The 23107-nt window shown below is 41.4% G+C and overlaps 1 protein-coding gene across 2 annotated transcripts in view; it reads right to left on the reverse strand.

Moving 5' to 3' along the window:
• LOC128296740 (atypical protein kinase C) overlaps window positions 1-23107 on the reverse strand; it is a 104483-nt gene that overhangs the window by 77586 nt on the left and 3790 nt on the right. For both annotated transcript variants that reach the window (XM_053032223.1, XM_053032224.1), the window contains exon 3: window positions 22901-23021. In XM_053032223.1, coding sequence (XP_052888183.1) covers window positions 22901-23021 — 121 coding nt within the window. The remainder of the gene's footprint in view (window positions 1-22900; window positions 23022-23107) is intronic.

The raw sequence follows: 23107 nt of genomic DNA on the forward strand, positions 1-23107 counted from the left end.
CCATATACACACACACACACACACACACAAGGAGGGGGGTGTTCACGTAGAAGCACTTTCAACCGGTGCAAATAATCACTCATCAATATTAACATTCCCATCGGATGAATCATTCATCATCTAATTCACAGTTCAATTTCACGCATTTTCCACCTAACTATAACTTCCCATTCCCATTCATTGCCACCACTACATCATTCGTTATCACCTACAATCGCGTTAGTGTCCATGGTTTGCTCGAATTTGGTGGGAGGTGGATTCGAGATACAACTAGAGCGTGCTTAGAGCGAATTTCAGTTCAGGTCGGGTTTTGGGTCAGTGTTTAGCATTAAAAAGCAACAAACAAATTTTTGATTCTATTTCCAAAGCCCATAACCAAATCAATACAGATTGGTTAGCAATTTTATAAAGAGGATTAAGTGTGCATTGTACGTTTGGCGAACCGAATCCAAAATGGGTTTGTTTTTAATTGCCCTCATCATGGCGTGCTGCCCCAACACTCAAACTATACAAGCGCAATTATGATACGGACGATTAAATTTGGTTTTTTGGCTAACAAACCGGTACCAATCAAAATATTCTCCGAGAACTAACCGACCGAAATGGCAACGACAACGACAACAACAACAAAAAACCGCCACCAAACCTCAACCAAACCATTTATCTTGAGCAAAAGTTGCTTAATAAAGTTCAAAATTAATAACCCCTTTGACCCCGCCTCGCCTTTTATGCGGGCAGGGGGCAAGTGCTTTTACACAGTGCCACACAACACAACAAACACACCCGTAATGGATGTGTTTCATATTTCCGGTGGGTTTTAAATTTACCGTCCCTCACCGCCCAAAAAACAAAAACCACTACAGCCGGAGGGGGGTCGCGTTGTTGTTGTGACTGTGGTTGAAATGAAATTTTCGTGTACGAGGCGAGGTGAGTAAAGTTTTAAATAAGGAAGCGTAAACCCCCCCCCGCAAAAAAAGGGGGCCAGAGGAAGATAAAAGCATAAAAGAGTAAATAAAATTGAAAGAAAAAGGATAACGGCAGTGCATGGCTATAAAAGGCGAAAAAGCTTCCACAACCACAAACAAAACAACTTTTCACAGCAAAAACGAACGTGCGAAGGATGTTTGAAGCTTTTATGCCGTGTTAACCTTCCCAGGGCAGAAAAGGAAGGGAGAAATCATCAGATTTGGCCAAGACGACGACTAAGCCAACTGAAAGCAAAGTAAACCCGAAAACAAACGGCCACCGCGGGGAGGCAAGAACGAGAGTGGAAAAAAGGGCCAAGAAACATGAGAATTTCATCTCCGTGGAAAAGTTTTCCTCACTCTTGTAACTCAATACCGCGAAAGAAAAAAGGAAACTCGCTTTACTTGGTCCGTTTTTGAAGCGTTTGCGTTGCTTTGCAGCAGCAGCAGCAGAGTGCTGTCAACAGCTGAATTCCTGATGAACAAATCCACCCTGAAGCCGGTGAAGAAATTCGCCTTTAACACATTCCAGTTTCGGTGTTCTGACGACGAACCCGACTGGAAATCGGTCACCAGTGGCGCTTTTAAAGAACGGACCCAGTTCGCAGTGGGTCCCCCCAACTTCCGGCGACCGAAGCGTGAAGCACAAAAGCAGGACCGAAATGTCACAACCGAACGGTTCTGCCACTGCACCGCGGTGTGATGTCATGGTTAAGAACTCTTCAGCGCCCTTAAGCACCCAGAGAACGAAGCCTACAAGGCCCCAGCAACGATTGACCCCTTTATGTCGTAAAACAAAAAACGAACCGTACCGTGGTGGGTGGTGGCCGAACGGTTCCAGGAATGACATTTTCCGGTCGAACGAAAGCACTGAAGGAACTCTTGAGAAACAGTCCCTCAGACATAGTTCACGGTTAGGGTTCCTCCGCAACCGGTACCGCGGTACCGTAAGGTCAAAGCATGACCTTCGCCTTTCATTCTGCGGTACACGCGTTGCGCCCGAAGTTGCGGCCCGAAAAATTGGGCCCAAAACGGTCGCTTTTCGGGGTCGCAGCGGTTCAGCGAAGGAAAATTAATGATTTATTTTCGCGATTCACCCATCCGCACGAAAACAAACATCCAATCAAACCGGGAAGAACGATGGTTTCACACAGAATGGCAGAAAATGCCAAAGCAGAGCAAAACGGGGAGCGAGCGAGCTAATCTTCGCTAAATTAAATTTGCTTATTACTGTGTTGTTCCGCTGCCAGGCTGGCGGAGACGAATGAATGCGGCTCACTACTAACCAGTTAATTAGATGATGGAAATGTTTGGGCGCCTCTTTTTCAATCCATTCACAACAAAACTAACGAACCAACGTCCGTCTCAATAAACCGCACACACACGCACACACATCTCAAGAACTCATAACTTATTAGCTGATTATTTCCCGGCACGATCAATATTTGATTTTTGTTCCCCATGAAAGTACACGCATTTGTTTGTGCCATGAAAGGAAAGCTTTTTTTTTGTATTTTTTGGCGCACTGCGACTTGCCGAAAAGGTCGCCTCATGAAGGTTCATACGGGTACGTGCAAAAAGCAAAAGGATTTCATTTGCACGGTTCTTGGAACACGGTTGAATTAACATCGTCTATCACATAAACATTCCATTCCCCGACGAAAAAAAAAAGGCAGCGAAGGAAACGTTTGAACCTTCCAACACTAACGGGGCGGCGGCAACACCGTGTTACAACAGAGAAGGAAGGAATATATTTGTACGGTTCACCTACGCATCGAATATTATTCGCATGCTTCACAAAACGACGAAGAAAACATGCTTTTTGGGGGTACTTTTTCGTGTAGTAAGCGCCTGGTAAGCACTTTTCCCTAAAAATAAATATTCATTTTCAATTTCTTGGAACAGAATTTGGCAAAACAACCACATTCACAGCTTTGATGAAAACTGATTTCCACCAGTACAGGCGGCGGGTGTCAATGGATGCTTCCCCGAAGGGGTTGAAAAAGTTGGTTTTAATTTCAGTAGAAACCTCTTTATTCCAGTTTACAGCAAAAGACCGCTCGTTCATTGAATTTAACTGCCAAAATGACGAATAGATGCAAAGTAGCATCTTAAGATGTCAGAGAAGTGGCAAAAATCAAACAAATTGCATACATCTGCAAAATTCCCATCACAAAAGCATGATTTTTCCTACAATTCTGCTCCACATCCACACACACGATAAATCACTTTAGCGATCGAAACACTTAAGCGCTACGAACAACGCGCGTCACAATTGCTGGAGCTGTCAAAATCCGCACCATCCACACACAACAGCATAATCGGTTCCAATTCAAGACACTTTTAAAACGAAGATACTAACGAGATAGTATGTGTGTGAGAAAGAGAGAGAGAGGTAACCAGCAACAAAAAAAAACTCACACTCCTAACCGTAAAGGACCCTTCTTTTCGTCACTCGAGGATCCACTTTTTGAGATGGGGTGCTTCATTTTCACGGCATACTTTCGGGGGTTGTTTAGTTTCCCAATTTTCTCTCACTTTGCTCACTCTCTTCTCTCGTTTTCTTTACCTCTAATTTTACACGCACACGCACGCGGGTCTAGTTTGACAGGTCACGCACTCGACACTCGACAGATCATCTCACCAAGCGTACCACACCCCGTTCGTCCCAACCATTTTGGTACAGAACGGTGAGCCCGTATTGTCGAAAGTTTGAAATGGCATTACGGAGACACAAGAAATCGAGAGTGTGAGAGTAGCTGCAAGGGGTTTGGAAAGGAAGCTGCAGTTAAAGCCGTCTATACCTTCGCTCGAATAGGAAAACTCCCTTTAAATAACACCTAAGCAAAAGCATTTCTGTTTCATTTTCGTTATCTTATCATGACAGAGATGACATTTTGCTACACACTTGCTTACACAATTTTCGATATCTGGAATGTCTCCGTTATCTGTTAGACATTCTCCTTCAGTAGCAAACAAACGAAAAAATCCCACTTTTGACAACTGATTTTTTGTTGGTTTATATAAATATACATATATGTGTGTGGCAAAAACACACCAAACTCACACCACCAAATGCACGGGGTTTTGCTAAAGAACACACTTACTTCGACTTTGACCAGTGACAGAGCACAACCGAAACTATCTACAACAAGCCAATTTCCAGCAATACACACACCAGCAGTGCGACGAGCACTTTTGCTCAATAACTTTTAACTTGCGTCGAAAAAAAAACCGATGTAACCAGACGCGCACAGAAAAACGGGCAGGATGGATACTGATAAGACCACCAGGCAGCAAATATCCTTCTTCCAATGCGTTATCACCACTGGGAACGGCAGGCAGGAGAGTGGAAAACCGGGATCACACCACTTCGTGCAGATGCTTGGCCAATGCTTTCACTGGGAAGCATCAAGCATTGGGGGGTGGTGGTCGTTTAGCTTTGCAAACGAACACGTCGGTCCGGTGTAATTTAACTGCACAACGCGACGCGATGGATGGAGTTGAGAATTTCGAATTTTTTTTTCTCCGGGCCCGGACTTCACCGTTTAGCTGGGTATGGCGTTTTTGGTCTAAACCTGAGGGAAGTTTTTCCCTGTTCCCGATATTGACAACTGCCCCGAGACTGTGTCGCTGAGAGACTGGCGTTTTGCTGCTGCTCCTCGCTACTGCTACGGCACACGAGAGTGCTTTTACCACCACACACAACCATACACGTTGCGGACATGCTGCTTTTGGACAGCGCAACGAAGGATACATTGTGCGCCTGTATTGGTGGCCAAAAATTTGTTAGACAAACGAGCGAAAGGATGTGCGAGATCTTTCGTTGTGAAACACCATTCCATTCGCGGTGGAAGCATACGTCTGACAGGGACAACATCAGGTGATTCATCTATGCTGGTGTTGGAAACGATGCGAGGGTTACAGGACCGGCCGCTAGGTGGCAGCACTATCAAACAGTGCAAACAAGAGCCGAGCGCTCGCACAACTGCTGCGAGAGTGTCTGCGCAGATACCGGGAATTGCTGAAAGCTTCTTTTGCAAACACATACACACGAACACACTCGCTCTATACAGATACGTAGCGAAAGGAACAACTTTGACAATTCAGCTGTTCGCAACACCGAGAGCGGCGGAGTTTACTACCTGTCATTCATTCCTACGAGTGCCTGGTTTGCGTCATAACTTGGCAGGATAATACGGTATACGGTACACCAAAAACGACCGCGTGAGAGAGCTTTCTCTCCAACGATTTCTCGCCCGAAACCGTCAAAAAATCCGTACCGCGTGCACAACAGGGCTGCAGGTGACAGAACACCAACACAGTGACAATATTTACCAAAAAAAGAAGAAACCCCCATACGTTAACTCTTGCACGCTATTTACTTAGGGCAATTGTTTTCCGACGAAAATGATACGTTGAAAGTATGGCAATCTTGAGCTCACAATTTAACACGATTTATTTCTCCATAAATTTAATTTCACACTACGTAAAGCTCCAATTGCATACAATACCGTTTCCGACAACTAACGCATCTTCTTTCTATCAAATTGCTTCCAGAAATGCGTTCCCAAAATCCGTTTACGAAATAACTTTGGAGCGTTACATGTTCTAAGATATTTGTACGTCGGGGAATGTTTTTTCAAATGAAGGTGGTCTCGAAAGAACCGTTCTGCGTCCATCCAACTGTCTCTGAGTATCGTGCCAAAAGGTCAAATATTTCAAAGTACGAAATTACATTCCTGACCGTCGAGCTTAACATTGGGAAAAGACCAATCGTGAACTTTTCAAATATATTTCAATTCCTAAAGTAACGTCAATATGGTCTGAATGAATTCAATATAGTCTGAAAAGTTTTGGTCATTAAGAATGTTTTAAAATGATTCCATCGGTAATATTTGTACTCTCATAATTTGAACAATTGACATTGATTAGTTTTCTTAAAATTTCTTAAGTAAATAACTTCTACACTTATCCGGCATCTAAAGTTAGAATTCTTAAGATTTTTCTATGCTTAATTAGGATTAATTAACAATTAAATAAATCAGCAATTAACCAAAAAACAGGAGCACACAATATTTACACTATACAATTAAACCCCGATTTGTTGTGTTTATAGCAATTCACTTTTAATTTCAATTGCATTGCTCGAAAACAACCGAACGGTCAGCTCCAACATCCTTCAGACTAGTTTTAAGACGCTAAACTCCGACGGAGTAAAACTGTAAACTTTTTTAATCAAAAGACTTTATAGCTAAAGTTTCGATGCGCCGCTTGACATTTTATGCAAGTTGCCGGTCAGTTTGGCCACCGAGCCTGAGAGCCCGAGCACCAATTGTTTCGGTCCAGCGCATGAAGAGAAGAATGTGGACATTTTTTTTGTTTATATGGAAAGAGAGCTGAAGTTGGAAGCCTTTGGAACTGGCGCATGGTAAACGAAAATGGCGAAGTTTTTGAATGTTTTCCAAATTAATTCATTTCGTTTAACAAAACAAAAAACCCCTAAAAGTAACAAGATTTCTGATTCATGGCTTATTATGTATTGAAAAGCTCATTTACCACTCATTGCAGAATGTCAGCGTAAAAGCTTCACATGAGCGACCAGGCGCCTCCATCAGAAGAAATTAAAGTTTAATAGAGTGCAATATGCCACGAAAACACATGCCGAATAATACGAAATAGGAAAAAGACAATATTTTAAAAGTTCTTCATACTTACAACCAGCAGAGAGAATACATTTGGGTTTACTTATTTTAGTAACATATTTTCCCACACACTCACCTGTAACGAAAAGAAGAAAACAAAACAGACGATCAATTATGCGAAACATTTCGAATTATCGGTGTCGTATGCGTGCAATACGTATCAATTAGCAATGAAAGCTAAACGTTCAATCAATTTCACAGCCCGTGCCTCCTGACAAAACGTTGCAGCAAGTGACGCAGCGGCTAACAAAATGGAAAGCGTTAACGATTGGTGCAAAGATTTTCCTCGCCAAGCACCGACGACCATAAAATAACGTTACCAAAGAACCGTAACGAAAAGCTTCCGACAACCCCCGCATCCCATCCACCGCCATCCACACACAAGGCGAGAGGAGTTTAATCTGGAAGATGGAACCGATAATAAAACTCCATTGTCCTTACGCATAATCCTTTCGCCGATGCTCCTCTGGTAGGTTTTGTCTGTGACAGGTTTTTTCTGCTTGGACAGTTACAGTGACGATCGCATCGATATAAACTGTTACAGCGTATTATGGGGCATTAAAGTAACAGGAATGATTTGATTTCATAAATTCATGGGCAGGATTTTGTTGAGAAAATCTCAATAAAATCATACCGAACCCTCAAATTTCAATATATATAACAAATTAGTCGACTATAAATTTACTTTATTTATAAAAATACATTCTTAAAATGTATAATTCGCGAAAAAAATCCTACAAGCCAACAGATTTGAAGTAAAGAAACGTAAAGCTTGCGACAGGTTTCAGTAATCACAGACCGGATCCTTTTTCGAACACACAACTCCCCCCATTGAAAAAAGAAAAATATTATCATTTAAAAAAAGGACCTTCGATATCAGGTTGACCTTCGGCTTTTGACTCGCAATCAAAAATGTATCACTTCCTGTCCTTGCCGTACGTGGACCCCAACCCCCATTTGCCTTAGAGACCACGTGGCCAACTTCTGCAGCACCTTCCCCTAGCACTAGCAGCCAACGCCGGACAGATTATGACATGTATTTTGGTCATAAATTTGCGTTTATGGCGCGTACGTGGTCATTCGCTGCCACCACGCGAACACTGCTAGCGAGAACCATGGCCAGCGTCGATGTGGCCGGGGCACAGTGCCGGTTATTGCAACAAAACGCTCTCATCCCCCCCGATGGGCTCCGGTGGATGGTTCGTGTAGAGTCGACCGGGGACCGGAGACCGATATCCAAACCGAACACCAGACCAGTGTCACGGACGAAAGGAAAAACACCTTCCATGCCTGGATTTTGTCGACCGTAAATGATGATTATGATCATCAAGGTGATGACGAGTTCCGGCGCCAGAAGGTGCACAACAGGCGTGGGCGCGCTAAGACTCTGCGGCAATCGGATCTCTCAGTTGGCGAATGAATAGACGAACGTGGCGAATTCTACTGATTACCTTACAGACGATATTGAGGATGGAATGGAATGGAGCACTAAAAGGAGGTGTGGACAGGAGAACGTGGTCAAGGCGTTACATTTGTGGCCAAGTTGGAAACGGCTGGAAGGTCTTGTGCTCACTCTCTCTCTCTCTGTTTTGGGCACAAATGAGAAATTAACAAATTTACATTGTATTCGGGCGTCTAGCTTTCTACCCTCCTTAATTACGCATTTTCAACCTGCGCGCTTTTATTGAAATTATTTTCTGAAATAAAAATAAACTAGGCAAAGATCACGTGGTGGTACGAAGAACAGACAATCTTTAATAAATTCTAATGGATATTACGCCATTAAAGGTAAAGAATGGTTTGATCCCTCTTTAAACCGTAATCAAAACAGCGTTTGGTAAGTTTATATTGGTAAATGTTATGGATATTACAAGAAGTTTCGAATTGTAAATAATGTGATGAATTCAAATTTATATACAAAAAGAACATCAAAATTGTGTTAATGAAATGAAGATGAAGTTTGGTGAAGTTTAAATGAAGATAATAATCGAGTTGATTGAGTAAACATAACTCTACTCATCATCCATGTTTAATAATGCCTCAGAAATGTGAAAATATTTTGGAATTTGTATGTAAATCAATCATGTTGCGTGCCATACTTCATGTATAATCAATCCGTACACGAAAGTTTAAGTTCATTTTCTTAACCAAAGGCTCGCTACAGCCGCGATTACACTTCACTTACGGACACCACATCATAACCGACACAGATCCGATTGAACATTTACCATAATGCGCTTATAATGCGACTTGCACAGCGTATCTCCAATACCAAGCACTGTATACACCAAGAAATCCCTGCCTTCAGGCAAATCTTTTCTTCAATCCACATTCAAGCACACACACACACACTAGCAAAAATCTGCAACCCGGAAGAAAAAGCAGCCACACATTCTAAGCCTTCCACAGCAGGCTAAACGCGCCAAAAAGTGGACGTGGCCCCATTCCCTGGGCCACACGCCCGGAGAAAGTTCAAATACGCTCACGAATACTAATATTTGTGCGGAAAATTAAGTCTCCGGGTGCCCTCCGGGATTGCGGACACCCGGGATACGGTGTGTATACGGGGAATACAAAAGCCAAAATAAAAAAAAGCGAGATGATACGCGCTCAGCAATCCACCGGGCAAGCAACTTAACTGCAGCAATAGCGTCAGCACAATAGCTACGTCATGGGAAATGCAGGCAACCGGGAACTAGCTCAATGTTGGAAGGCCGCACACACACACACACACACAAACATAAAAAACCCGCTATGGAATGATAAATATATTTCGTTCGAGACGGCAGCGTTGCAGCGACACACGGTCACTGGCGTAACGATCGAGCCTCCAGGAGCAGGAAATTGAGAATGCTGCAAAGGAAACCTCGGCAAGATAAACGTGCTAAGCTTTCCCTCGCCGTACCAGTAGCGATTTCATATTCGCAGGTCTTTTCGTTCGCTTTTTATTTTTCGCTTACGATTGGTCGAATAAGCCCCATAAGCCGCTGGTAAAACAAATAAATCGACGAAAAGCTGGTCACCGTTTTTCGAGTAGCCTTACGTTTTGTTTAACTGTTTCCCTCAAGTTTTCTTTAACGCCTTTTCTGAGATGATCGTATTTTAAGCACAGCAAACAATGCAAGCCTGTGTCGAATGAATGCCGACCATAATGGGATCGAATAATATTCTTATAGAACTATTGTAAGGCATAATGTAAATTCGTTCATTCCGTGTGACGTCAAACAGATAGTTAGTCCTGTCTACGGGCGAGATTGTTTCGAATAGGATTTTTCAGCAGTCCTCTTGTGTGGAAACGGCGAATAATAAAATCTAGGACCTAAATGCTGTAGGAGATACGCCTTCTATATTTCATTTTTTTGACACGCAAACGATCACATCAGCGTATGCGTGAATAATTTGCATGTAATCACCAGTAATGAGAAATGAACACAAATGAACACTGTTCATGACCGCTACGAACACTCCCGGGGCGAATTGAGTATAGATGGGAATAATCACTCTTTTCAGTGATTTGAATCAGAATCAAAGAGTGAGTTTAAGGATTTGAACCCTTAACTCACTCTTTAGAGATTCATACACAAATGTTACACTGTATTAGTGTTTTTACCACTCTTGCTGTTATACTTTTATACTTTTATACTCACTCTCACTCTCTGTGCAGACTAGCAACTCACTCAGGAGTGAGTAAAAGTATTTTATCACTCTTTGGATTATAATTACTCTGAAGGAGTGAGTAAAAGAAAGAATTATCACTCTTTTGGGATTGTAAACACTGACCATTAGTGAGAAAACGTGTTTTGTCCCTGTCTTTGGATTGTATGCACTGCCGGAAAATGGAATTTCGGGTTAATAAGAGTGAGTAAAACAGTATTGTTTCTCTTGATGGATTGTATTCATTGAATACAAGAGGCAGAGAGTAAAAGAGAGTGCCAGTGTTTTGTTATTCGTTTTAGACTGAACATGATAATATTCTTTTACTCACTCTTACAGAGTGATCATAATCCAAAGAGTGATAAAAACATTTTTATTCACTCCTGAGTGAGTTTCTACTCGACACAGAGAGTGACAGTGAGTATAAACGAAAAAGAGTAGTAAAAGGAGTCTTAAAAACTCTTCGTACTGAGTTATATTCATTCACTCTCTCAAAAGTTTCAACTCACTCACTCACTCACTCTTACTCAGTGCGCACATCTCTACAATGGATACATACATAAATAATGAAACTAATTGATCGCTGATTACTGGAAATTGGATACGAAAAAATAATTTTATAAACAATTTAACACAAAATAATATACTAATTCAATTCAATACAATTCCGTATAAAATTCCCTAATTGTTTTGCATAACCATAACAATTTCTCATTGTTATTTAAAGGTCAAAGAAACCCTAATAAGGCAACGACAGTTCCTCGGATGATGTGGGTACAGAAAAACGATCAATATCAATTCAGAAGTATAAAACATTCATCATTATTGCATTCGAATAAATACATCATCCTTCACTGTTTGACACATACACCTACGAAACAGGCTTAGAAAATCTAAGAAAAGTAAATTGATCCAAACACATTCCCAATCACATTCGATACGTTTGATTTCCCAAAATTTGTTTTACCTTCCCAAAACCCCGTCCCCGTTCGTTACAAATTTCGCAACCGAAACAAAGCAAAACTTATTGCACCATCCAGTCCTAGTGCCAGCAGCCCTCCAAAGGTTGGCATTCGCGCTTCGTTTCAGCAGGGCGAGAAGTTGAAAATCTGTGAAAATCCCGACCGAAAGCGGCAAGCGATATCGCTGGCGAGAAACAACACCACCGCACAACAGCAACGGGCAACGGAAAAATATTGCGATGAAAGAAGCCGGATATACCGGGATACAAACAGGGACCAAACAGGGCAGGCACACGGCACAAAAAGAGTGTCCAAGAAAAACTCGAGCACCAACAAATAAAAGAACAATTTTCGGGACCGGACCCCCTCCGGATGTGTAGCATTTGCGTTTCCGGTTGGTCGTCGTACCGTCACGCTGACCCGCCTCCTGGTGATTGTACATCCGGTTGGTGTTGTCCTTAGCGCAGGAGGTGGATGAAGCGAGAGAGATTTTGCACTGCAGGATATCATCCGGCTTTTCCCGTGGTGCATTACCAACCGTGCCGTGCAAGTTGGACAGCGCGAATATATCGAACCACACCGAACCTTTTGGGCTGGATGCAACACAACGGTAGGACAACAACGCGTCGTCGTTTTCGTCGTCACGTTGGCCCAAATTGGGTGGATGAATTTGGCAGCAGGAGAAAGTGCAGCATTAGAACGATGATAGAAATCTGGCCCCAAGAGCTCCAAAGTGTCAACGATCAACGCGACCGCCCGTGTGAACGTATGTCCCGGGCGAACCATGAGCGCCACTGTACGGAATCGTTCGGGTTGGACCACAAGAAAAAAAACAGCCAAACAGCAAATGAAAAACTTTTACTTCCAGATTCGATATGACAAGCTGGAGAGCACATGTGTGTGCTTGCAAGACACCGTGCCCGAATTTTGCTACATTTACGTGATTGAAAAACAAAAAATACTCCTTTCTTCCCTCTGCATAATAGCTTGCAAAATGAATAAAGTTTTGGATGTGATTAGAAACCGGATATGCGGATATTAAATATCAAATGAGATATTATGATAATATTTTCATGATTCACAAATCTGCAATATGGAAAAATAAACTTTACTGCATCCGAAAATATCTTTCCAAGAATGCATTTCACTAAATCCATCTCGTCCGGAATAGTCCGCCATCCGAATAGCCAGCAGGAACCGACTAGCTTTATAAAAATAATATTAAAAAAGCAACACAGCTACGTTAGGGTGCACCGAAATAGTGATGGGAAAAATCACTCCCATGTGGGATTCGATCCGACCGATCCGGATCCGCCTTGGGATCGATCCTCCGAATCCGATCCGAATCCTACTAGATTTTTTTATGACCACAAAAAACTCTTTGCTTTGTAAATAAAGAAAATGCATAGTGGGTATGCTAATACGACATTTTTTTCTTGAATTAAAAAAGTGGGTTCACAATTGAACTATTGTTAAACAAAAAAAAAAAATTAAATTTATTTATTTTTATTTATTATTTAAAAATTCATATTTTTTAATTCCAAATTTTCAGTATCGATTTCAGTATTACTCAACATTCATGAGACTATCATTTTTCAGCAGATTATCAGCATATCACAATTTTATCAAAAAACTATTATACAAATTTTTCTATGTCTTCCTCGTTTAAATTGTGCTTTAGAAATAATATTTCATTCATTTTTTGGGGAGCAGCCTATTTCTTCTGTCCGTGTAAATTTGTCCTGCCTTAGAGAAAATACGTTCACATGGAACAGAATAAAAAGGCAATAAATCACAAAATATCCGCATCCGAAAACATTCCCTACCACAATCCCACATTCCAATCATGACAGATCCGGATCTGGGATCTTGTTTGGGATTTCGATCCCGGATTCTCGTATTGACGAATCCGGATCCTGAAGGATCCGAATCTGGACTCTTGTTTTGGATTTCGATCCCGGATTCCCGTCATAACAGATCCGGATCGAAAAGAATTGTTTGGGATCCAATCCAAAGGATCCTGGATTTAGGATCGAATCCGGATTGATCCAATGAAGGATCCAATCCCAGAATCCGATCCGATCCGATCCGCCCAACACCACACTGAAAGCTTTACAAAACCCGGCCACCATCATCTGGATCGGCAACGACTAATTCCAACAAAAATCACCACTCCACCACCATCGGGGGGCTAATGTCTTCGTTGAAATCTTGTTCCTTTCTTCCCCATTTTTTTTGCTTTGCTCCAGCTTTATCGTCGTACCCAATTCTTATCAAATCACCCCATGCCAAGGATTTCTTCTGCTCCACTCACTGTCAGCAGTGCCTACTGCAGGATCTCTTCACTACACTGCAAAATGCCATAAGCCTGGACATCGTCTGGATGGCGCACGGCAAACGAAACGAACCAAGAAATTACCAAATGAATTATTTATTTACTTAAGCCCGGAATGGGTTCCAGCCAGTCCAAAGTGCAGCTCCCCGGCTGGAAGGTGAGATGATGAAGCGAGCTAGCATCGAAAAGACACATAGAAATGTGTCAATGCCAATCAAGAAAAAAAAAACCCAGCACACATTTCTCCGATAGCAGTAGTTCGTTTAGGGGTTGGATGCTGTTTCTTTTTTATCGGTGCAAGCATCGAAAAATTGAAGTAATCGCTTTTTCCTCAAACCATCCCGGATCGCATGATTCCCGTCCCGTCGGAACATGAACGAACGGACGCTGCCGAATGAATAAGAAACCCCCTCGAGGTACGGGCAATCGTTTCCGGTTTTGCAGGGTAGAAACAAGCATACGAGAGAAAAAAAACGCTCCTTATTGCAGGATGGCCACTGCAAAAAAAGAAAAAAGGATACACCTTCGGCCACACGAGAAGAGAGTCATTTGAATTCAATCTAAGACATCAGAATTCAGTTTGTCCCGGGGTACTATCTTTGCCGGCCTGGAGATGATGTGCCTGAACACACGGAATAGCACTGTGTGCATGCAGGAGGGCACTTCGCCGTGGAACTGCGTACCGTGGTTGGTGCTCCAAATGATCGCAAAGGATGAATGCGATAGGGACGACGAGGCCATGTAAACGTTCGAGATAAGCGAAATGAAGGCATACAATATTTATCAACCAGCCACAAAAACCGGCCATGCTCTGAACACCGATGGCCGGGCCCCGTTTTCTTTCGCTCGCTCGGTTTTTGTGGAATAACTTGGCGAAAGTAAATACAGCAGGACGGGACTTTGCTGGCATTACCATTCAAGGTCCCTCTCGCCAAATGTTCTTTTCCTGCGGACACGCTAGCCATCCGCGGCAGTCTTTATCGCATAAATTGTCCACTCCTCACTTAGACATCACACACGCGATGCAAGAATTTCCGCAATACCAAAGTAATAGAATTATCGAGCAAAACTGGAACGGATCGAGAGTTTCCAAACAAAGCTGTTAAAGTCCCTTATGTCTCATCCATCATACAGACAGGGCCATGTCGGAAAACTTTGCATTTGATTGAAAATGCTATGTTTGTACAGCTCAGAATAAGCTCCTCCATCGACGACGAACGACGAAGGCCAATTTCCCACTGGCTCGAGTCAAACAGATAGACAGAAAAGAGATACCGGACCAAACGATTGGCACACCGTACGGTGTGTCGCCCCCGGTTTTGCAGGTGATGATGAGATGATAATGTAAACAAAACCGATTCCTATCGTCCGGCGTAGATAGAGCAGATCGAAGTCTTACAATCCTTTCTATATCTGTCCTCGGAATAGCAATCTGCTCCCGATCTAGATGGATGGTAGAATAACTTTCCTGGACATATTAAATTGCAACACAAAGTAGGAAACATGGCACATTATTCTCTTCTGTCATCAAAAAACGAAGCATACCTCCTCCTATCCCCATACCGTATCTTATTCCATTTCGAAATGAGAAACATTCATCCAAAACTTTCTAGATGTTTAATTCCAAATCGTTTCCATGGTAAAATGTATTGCACACTATATTTATCCGTCAAATTAGCACCAATCGTTGACGTTTAAATTAATATCCGCAACCCGGGTGCTGCACCCGGAAGCGGGAAGTTGGACTTTACTCGAAATAAATGCCAGCTTATCGTACTAACGATGCTAACTTTTCATTGAACTCAGCACAAGTGAGGGCGCGCCCAACTTAAGCTTAATGCACTGTACCACCCGCCGGTCGCATGTCTTTGCCACCTGACGTGGTGGAGGGAACCACCAACCCCCGGCGTTCGGGCAGAACGTTTCCAAAGTTTCGCAAAGTGAAAAGGCTAACAAAGATGAATTGCAAACTGTTGCCTGTTTGCTTTTCATTTTTACCTTTCCCGGGACAACATTTGGGGGAACAACTTTCCTGCCTCGGTGCCGGACGTTGAAATGGAAATCATCGTTGCACTTTGGCGCTTGTTTGATGTTTTTGGCACGCTATAAGCGAATGAATGATGAATCTTATATTTAAATCCCCGTTAAATGTTAAATATAATCGTTTTGAACTAGAATTGATTGAAAATTTAAACATTTAATTCAGAATATTAGATGGATTAGTGAAACTGTACTTAAATAACTTATATAAAAAACACATTCAAAAAGTTAACAGAAGGTAAAAATAAAAATAAAAAATTTGATTCCATCGTGAAATTAAATAGCCACTTGTCACAATATCCTCCAACGACAATTTTGATCAACGATTCCTCGAAATGCTTCTTTATTCCAATTGATTTTCGTTTATCTACAATTGAAAGTAAACTGTAATTTAAAATTCATACAATTCCATTCCTGTTTGTCAATTTCAACAACAAAAATAAACGACCGTCTTCACACGCCCTCAGACATGACAAGAAAATGGTAAGCAAAATATTTTACATAATCCCCAAAAGCACCGTTCAATTTGGCGGCTGCGTGTACTTTCAATTTGTTGCTGATGGGCGATGGGAAAATGCAATGCCAACGAAGCTGCTTGCTATCGTTTCCCACAATTGTGGGCTTAACATCTGTAGCTGGCAGAATATTATTTATGCAAAAGTATACAGAAATGTTCATCAAGGAACACATATACAATAAATTATTAATAACAATGCGAAATATTTAACAGCTTCTATTTTTTATTTACTAAATATAAATAATTTTCGTCTTTTTACAGTAGTACACTTTTACTCTAAAAAAAGAAATATCCTAATTTTATCCAAAATGGCTAACAAAGCAATAAACAAAGTTTAATAAGACAATACCAGACCGGTACAAAAGAAAAAAAAGGTATTTCTTTTTCCCAATCTAAAACTGCAAACAACAATTCTCTGCCTTACGAACGGCGTATTTTTATTCCGAAAGCCAAAAATATAAACCCCCAATTTATCTCCCCCTGCATGCCGCATGCAGACATTCCATTTCCATTCTTCTTGTTGAGAAGTTTAAAATAAAAAAATAAATAAATAAAAACAAAATCTTCCAACTATTTTCACCGCCCCCTTTTAAACGATGCAGTTTTATCGGGGGACTTTGCTTTTGGTTTGTTTTCCATAGTTTGTTACATGGCCAAATCGGCCAGAAATTGTGTAATGGCAACGGCAACACACGGTCACAACACAAGCGCAAGCACACCATCCGTGCAAACCTTTTTTGAAAGCATAACGATCATCATCACCTTTTGCTAACATCACCGCTCGCCAAAGGTAGAAAAATGGGAGCCTTTCGACCACCCCCCACGTCGTCTTGCACCGGTTGGCACCCAAATTTACATACAGAACGAATTTTCACAGTTCGATACCAATGTCTACCTCCATCGGCTCCGGTTCCCATTCCCCCCACCAGGCCCCAGTTGTCGCCAAAAGAAGGTCAAGTCCCGATGGAATGTGTCGCAATCGGTATGGAGCGGGAATAACAACAAAAAAAAAATAAAGTTGAAGAATAGGAAAAGCTCACAAACGTAATGTTGCTGACAGTTTAGCGACAAGCGAACTATCACTTCTTCGTACCAACTCACACCCACTACACCGGCACTATACCTTCAACACACGTGCGCAGAGGAAGAATATTTCGTGAAAAAAATCCTGAATACACATAAAAAGAAGACACCGAATAGTTGACAATATTAGCTTCATGGATTTTATCTCCGGTACCGTACCGCACCATACACTCAAATGAAGGTTCTGGTTGTAGTTTTCTGCAGCCTTTTTCCCTTTAGGGATATTTTCATCGATTGTCACCGTACAACAAGCTGACGTTGCAGACGACCCGGTGCATCAAACGGTACACGGGGAATCGACCGGCTGCATAAGCCCAGTTTAGTCAACCATTTTCCATTCGGTAGAAAAGGGTGGTTAGTTTTGCAGGGTTTTTCGAGTGACCTGATTGAACTCGAGGCACCATTTTTAATTTCTTTTCAAGTTTAACTAGAATGTGCTAAGCTAAATGATGGAATTCTTCGGATCTTGTTCTAAACTTTCTTTTAAGTCCGACTATCGGACTGAGTTTAACTGGCACACTGGAGGTTTTGTATTGTGGTATTCTGTTTTGTGGTTCTAAACCGACAGCTTGAACACCATGTAACATATTGACATTGGCCAGTTCTCCATGTTCAGTTGATACAGTGTCCACGCTTCATAGAACGTTCAGAACCTCGATAAATTGTACTTCAACTTGAAGAAAATTCTGAAATGTTTAAATAGTAATTAATAATAATTCGTTGATTCTGCACAAACCCCAAAAACTGTTGTTACATTACAAGTCCTCATAGTAATATTTTCTTGATGATTTCAAGCATATCGAAAATTCAAGAAGAATCCCTTCATACACAACATCGAATTATCGAGTCTAGAAAATTGTTCTCTAAAGCCTCTAAATAGCTAAAATAAAACTCTGTAAAGGCCAAATCGCGTACAGGGAAACTTTTCATCTTGAAACCCCTGCAAAACATGCATAAGCGCATGCGGTAATGGGAAACCTGCAACCGAAAAACGTGCCACAAATGATGTGGAAATTTGCACCGTGCATACCTATCTGGCTGGTTTAGGGACAGCACTTATTTAAATACCTTCGTAATGTATGCTGCACTCTTCTGGACCGATTCCCCTAGGGAAACCATACTTCGAGAACAAACTTGCGGTTGAAATGACAACCAAATATGGTTTCAATGCGTTCCATCGCAATGTAATCCTTTTTCTACTTCCTCCGTGTGCATTATACGGCTAAAGAAAAATCTTGTTTTCCTACATTATTTACGGGAACCGGATAATGCTTTCCTCTCCATTAAATCTAAAATTATTTATCTCTCTCGCATATTCTACGGCTCGCCCTACTAGCATCGTCATTAAACATAAAAAACTCACAGCATAGAGAGGTTCAACATAACGGTGAAAAAAAGATACCATAAGGTGCTTCAAATATGGTTCCATTCCTGCAATACAATTTTACGATCATGGAGATCGTGATGAACTAAAAGAAGCTTTTCTTTTATGTCCTACAATGGTACTTCATCGTACTCGGAAGGATATATTTTCTGAGGTTGTGTATGTATACAAAACTTAAACGGTTAAACAAGAGGAATGATATATTTGAATAATAAAAATTAAATTAAAGTAAACTACTTGAATGTGGAAGAAAAAATTACATTTAAGGAATGTTCAAGGGTGAAATTTAACACACAAAACAAAACAGTCGCAAACAGTACTTCATGCAATCGAAAAATAACAAAAAAAGAAGAAAAATATCATGAAAGCATTAACTAGAACCATGTCGGAGCAAAATTCGCCCCGGGAATTTGAGTGCAAAGCGTGAATAAAACAAAAACAAGAAACAAAAAACAGGAAAAACATCCTTAGGACAGAGGCGCCATCGGTTTACGATGGATGCTGCTAGTGGTATAATAGTTGAAAACAAGTACAACAAAAAGAGTCCACGAAACATCGGCATAGCGAAGCAACGACATAAACATCCCTAACGGCTACCACCAAATGAAAGCAAAACAACCGACCCGACCACAACATCAGATCCTGGGCCGACAAAAGCGAAGCTACCCGCCCCGCGAAGTGAAGATAATCCGGAAAATAAAATCCTTAAATTATCATCCAAATGGAAAAGAAATCAAAACCGTAAACCGAACCACCGGAACATCCGGATAGTTGGTGCCATATTTATTATGCTCGTAGCAGCTTTTTTTTTTTGTTATGTTAGGGTGTGCAAAGAATTCATCCCACTTTATAGAAGCACGCTTGACTCCACACGTAAAATATCTTACCGGGGGGGGGGGTTGAGTTCTGTTTTTTTGTGGTTTCAACTAAAGCGCGGCTTGCCCAAAACGGTACCTAACGCAGACGAATTTATTATGGATCATCTTCATCATGGCATAACAGAAAGAAGTGCACAAGTTGAAGAATGTTTGGTCCATTAATGGATGGAGCCCACCATTCGAGAGTTACCAAATGGATGAAGAATTTGTTTTTCAATTATTCAAACACCATCGCAAATGGGACACAATTACAAAAAGGTGACAGTGTCCAAGCTACGTAACAATATCATGAAATAAATATTAAGCACAAACCAACCAATGAAGATCATTAATATTTACTGAGTGATGAGCCTTATCAACAATGTAACTTGCCTTCAGCATGTGGCATTTGGAGGGATTTTAGTAGCTTTACTTCACCTATTAGGCTGTAAATAGAGGCCATCTTTTATCGATTTTTTTATGCAAAACTGAAAAACTGTATTCAAATAAAGATACTGCAAGACAAACACGCATTACTTCTCACATGGACATGAAACACATCTAAATAAGATGGAACATTTCACGTATATACACACACAACACAAGCAAATTTTCACACATTTTCACCTTTACGTACACACTGAAATGTCATTTATCTTCCCATTGGCAAAATGACTGAGCAAACGCAATTTCACTAACTTATAAGAACGGTTGCCGGTAAACCCGACAAGGTGGCCGTACAAAGGCACAACTAAAGAACGATTGCATCTGCATGCGAAAAACGACACAACGTAAAGCTTAGCCAAGCTCGATCACGTAACGTCTTTCCGTAGCAAAACGTTGGCGTTATAACGAATGCACTTCTGCTAGAACAACGTTAGCTAACTCTTACAAACAGCTCAGACGCTCTAAAGGTATGGACCTTATGGTTATACGGTCAGCGAGACACAAACCCAAACGTTACATCGGGCAACCTGGGGCAACCTTGCCGAGATAGTTCCAGGTCCAGCTTATCGGTCGTGAAATGTTGCTTTAGCCTAGATCCTAGCGATATCAATGCAGCCCGGTTTGTCTAACATAAGCTAAAGATAAGCAACTCGAGTTGTCTTTATCGTGTGCGCTGCGCTTCTTCTGCGACATTTACATACCGGTGGTCGTAAGCTCCGGTAAAGAAAGAATAATATGATTTGTGTAATTTAAATTTGAAAGAAATTGTTTAAAAACACAAGATACAAATCTGAATGACATACACATTAAGTTGGAATAAAGGTCGAATTGATCGAAAATTGAAATTGCGAGCACTCATTTTGGGTCGATTAGGAAATTTAAAATGGTATACAAAATTGAGATGAAACTAAAATATATAGTGTGCAATGGTCCTGATCGTAAAAGGAGTTCATCCTTTTTACCAAATTATCTCTATGCTCCACTCAACTCCAAAACCTCATATTTATGAAAACGCAATCAGAATTCACAAAGAAAAACCTTCCCGGTCGCTCTTTGCATGAAACTACATCCGGCAGAGACACCGGATGTTGAAGAGCCGGATGTGATTCTTGAACGGCAGGGCGAACGAATAATACGAGTTCACGAAATATGCCCACACAGTGCATAAAGCCATACACATACAGACAGAGAATGCGATTGAAAAAACACTGGGACACTTAATTTTCCATTGCTAGCATAGTTAGCACAACGCCGAGGTAGAATTTAATGGAGTTGTATGTTGCATTATAATTAAAATGGTTTCCCTTTTTAAATATCAGATCCAGGTTCAAGTTTCTATTCCAGAGCATCACTGAATTTATACCGACCTATACAAACCGTGTTTGTGACGATGTCCTGAACCATGAGCCCATTATATCCAGTGATCCGCAGATGATTTTTGCTGTACTAGACAGTTCGAAGCAAGACCACATATTGCCAGTTGACAAACCCACAACTATGAAATACCCGATGCGAGAGAATGGCCAAACGTTTTCCATCCCATTACCATTTAATTGACAATTTTTATAATACCCTTCGCAGTGTTGTTCTAATTCCATTTTGGGATTTAAAAGGAGAAGAGAGAGAGAGAGAGAAAGAAAACTCTAACACAGCGCCAAATTCCAAAGCAAGCTAATAAAAATAAAATCAACAACAAAACAAAAGCTTCTTACTCTTTAACGTCCTCAAAGTCCGTAGTCTTCATTGCCCGAGAGGTCGGCTCTATTTCCACCTCCAACAATTCGCTGCCAGCAAGAGGCAAACAAAATATGCAAAGTATGCACATCCAAAACGGATCAAGAGATTATAAATGGTCAACAAGGTGAACGAGTCGGCACCGAAGCAGCGGGACAAAAGAATCGACATATGTACGCGCGGTCATGAACAACTATTGTCTACCGGTCGGACACAACATAATCCAGGCGGACGCCAAGCAAAAAAATGGAGTAAAAAATGGATAAAACAAAACGTACATCCACCGGGGCATCCCTCTACTACATAAAGTAGTAAAGCAGCAGCACCCTGGGGACTCATATCCGGTCCCGAGAAACGGAAGGCCCAACGTAAAGGGCAAGCACCGCTCAAAACGGACTTTAGTTCTCGTGACTCTGTGTACATGTATATATATATATATACGGTTGGATGGCCGCTTGGCGTCTTGCGTTCTGGTTCATGCGCTTCCACGAAAGCATCCACCCACCCCGGTTGGGTCTCTTTTGTGATCCTGCCCTGTCTAGCTTTATCGTTCATATTTATTCATGGCAACGGTTTCCGGCCCCTATTCCACCGAACCCAACACACGACAACGTAAAACAACGTGGCCCGGATGATTTTCATACAAGCAAATAAACGTGCAATTTTCCATTCCGAATTTTCCACCCAGCCATTTGTGGCGTACCGGTACATCAGGACGGGCAAACGTACACAGAACGGATAGGACAGTTTTATGAGGACCGACTGTGAGTAGACGGTGCTATTTTGGGTGCCATTTTCCTTCATACAGCTGGGTAGGAAGAACATTGTGAACGATGTTATGTCACCGATATGCTACTACAATGAGCTTAATATTAATCGCTTTTTAGAAGGCGGTAACAGGGTCTTAATGAGGCATTTTAAAAGCAGTCAACGTTTAGTTTTAGTTCAATGTAACGCTATAATAATTTTGGTCGTCAATATTATGTCGTGAACATAGACACATTTAGAACTTTGTTTACGGATGAATTCTCCTTACAACGCGGACGAGCGTTTTTTAGGCAAGCAGTGTTGGATTATCCAAAATGTTGCGAAGCGTTTTGCGAGCTACATTGAGATCTTCCTTACACTCATAGAAGTGGTTCAAGTATGAAGTGGTTGAATAGAAGTAGGAATTGTTAAACCTTATGTATTTATTATTTTAAAACCTAAGCACTCACCATGAATAACCAGCTCCGAGTCACGATTCACCTCATACAAACGAATCGCTTCGTCCAGTTCGATGTCCGACTGGATGGTGCATGGATCATTTTCCTCATCCACCCATTTCATCGTAAACACCTATTGCAGCCCCAAAACAGAAACATAACGCATGTAATTTTAATCATCCACGTTAAATAGCAACCTATCTTTGGAATTTCTTATTT

The sequence above is a fragment of the Anopheles moucheti genome, chromosome 2, assembly GCF_943734755.1.
Source record: "Anopheles moucheti chromosome 2, idAnoMoucSN_F20_07, whole genome shotgun sequence".
NCBI lineage: Eukaryota > Metazoa > Arthropoda > Insecta > Diptera > Culicidae > Anopheles > Anopheles moucheti.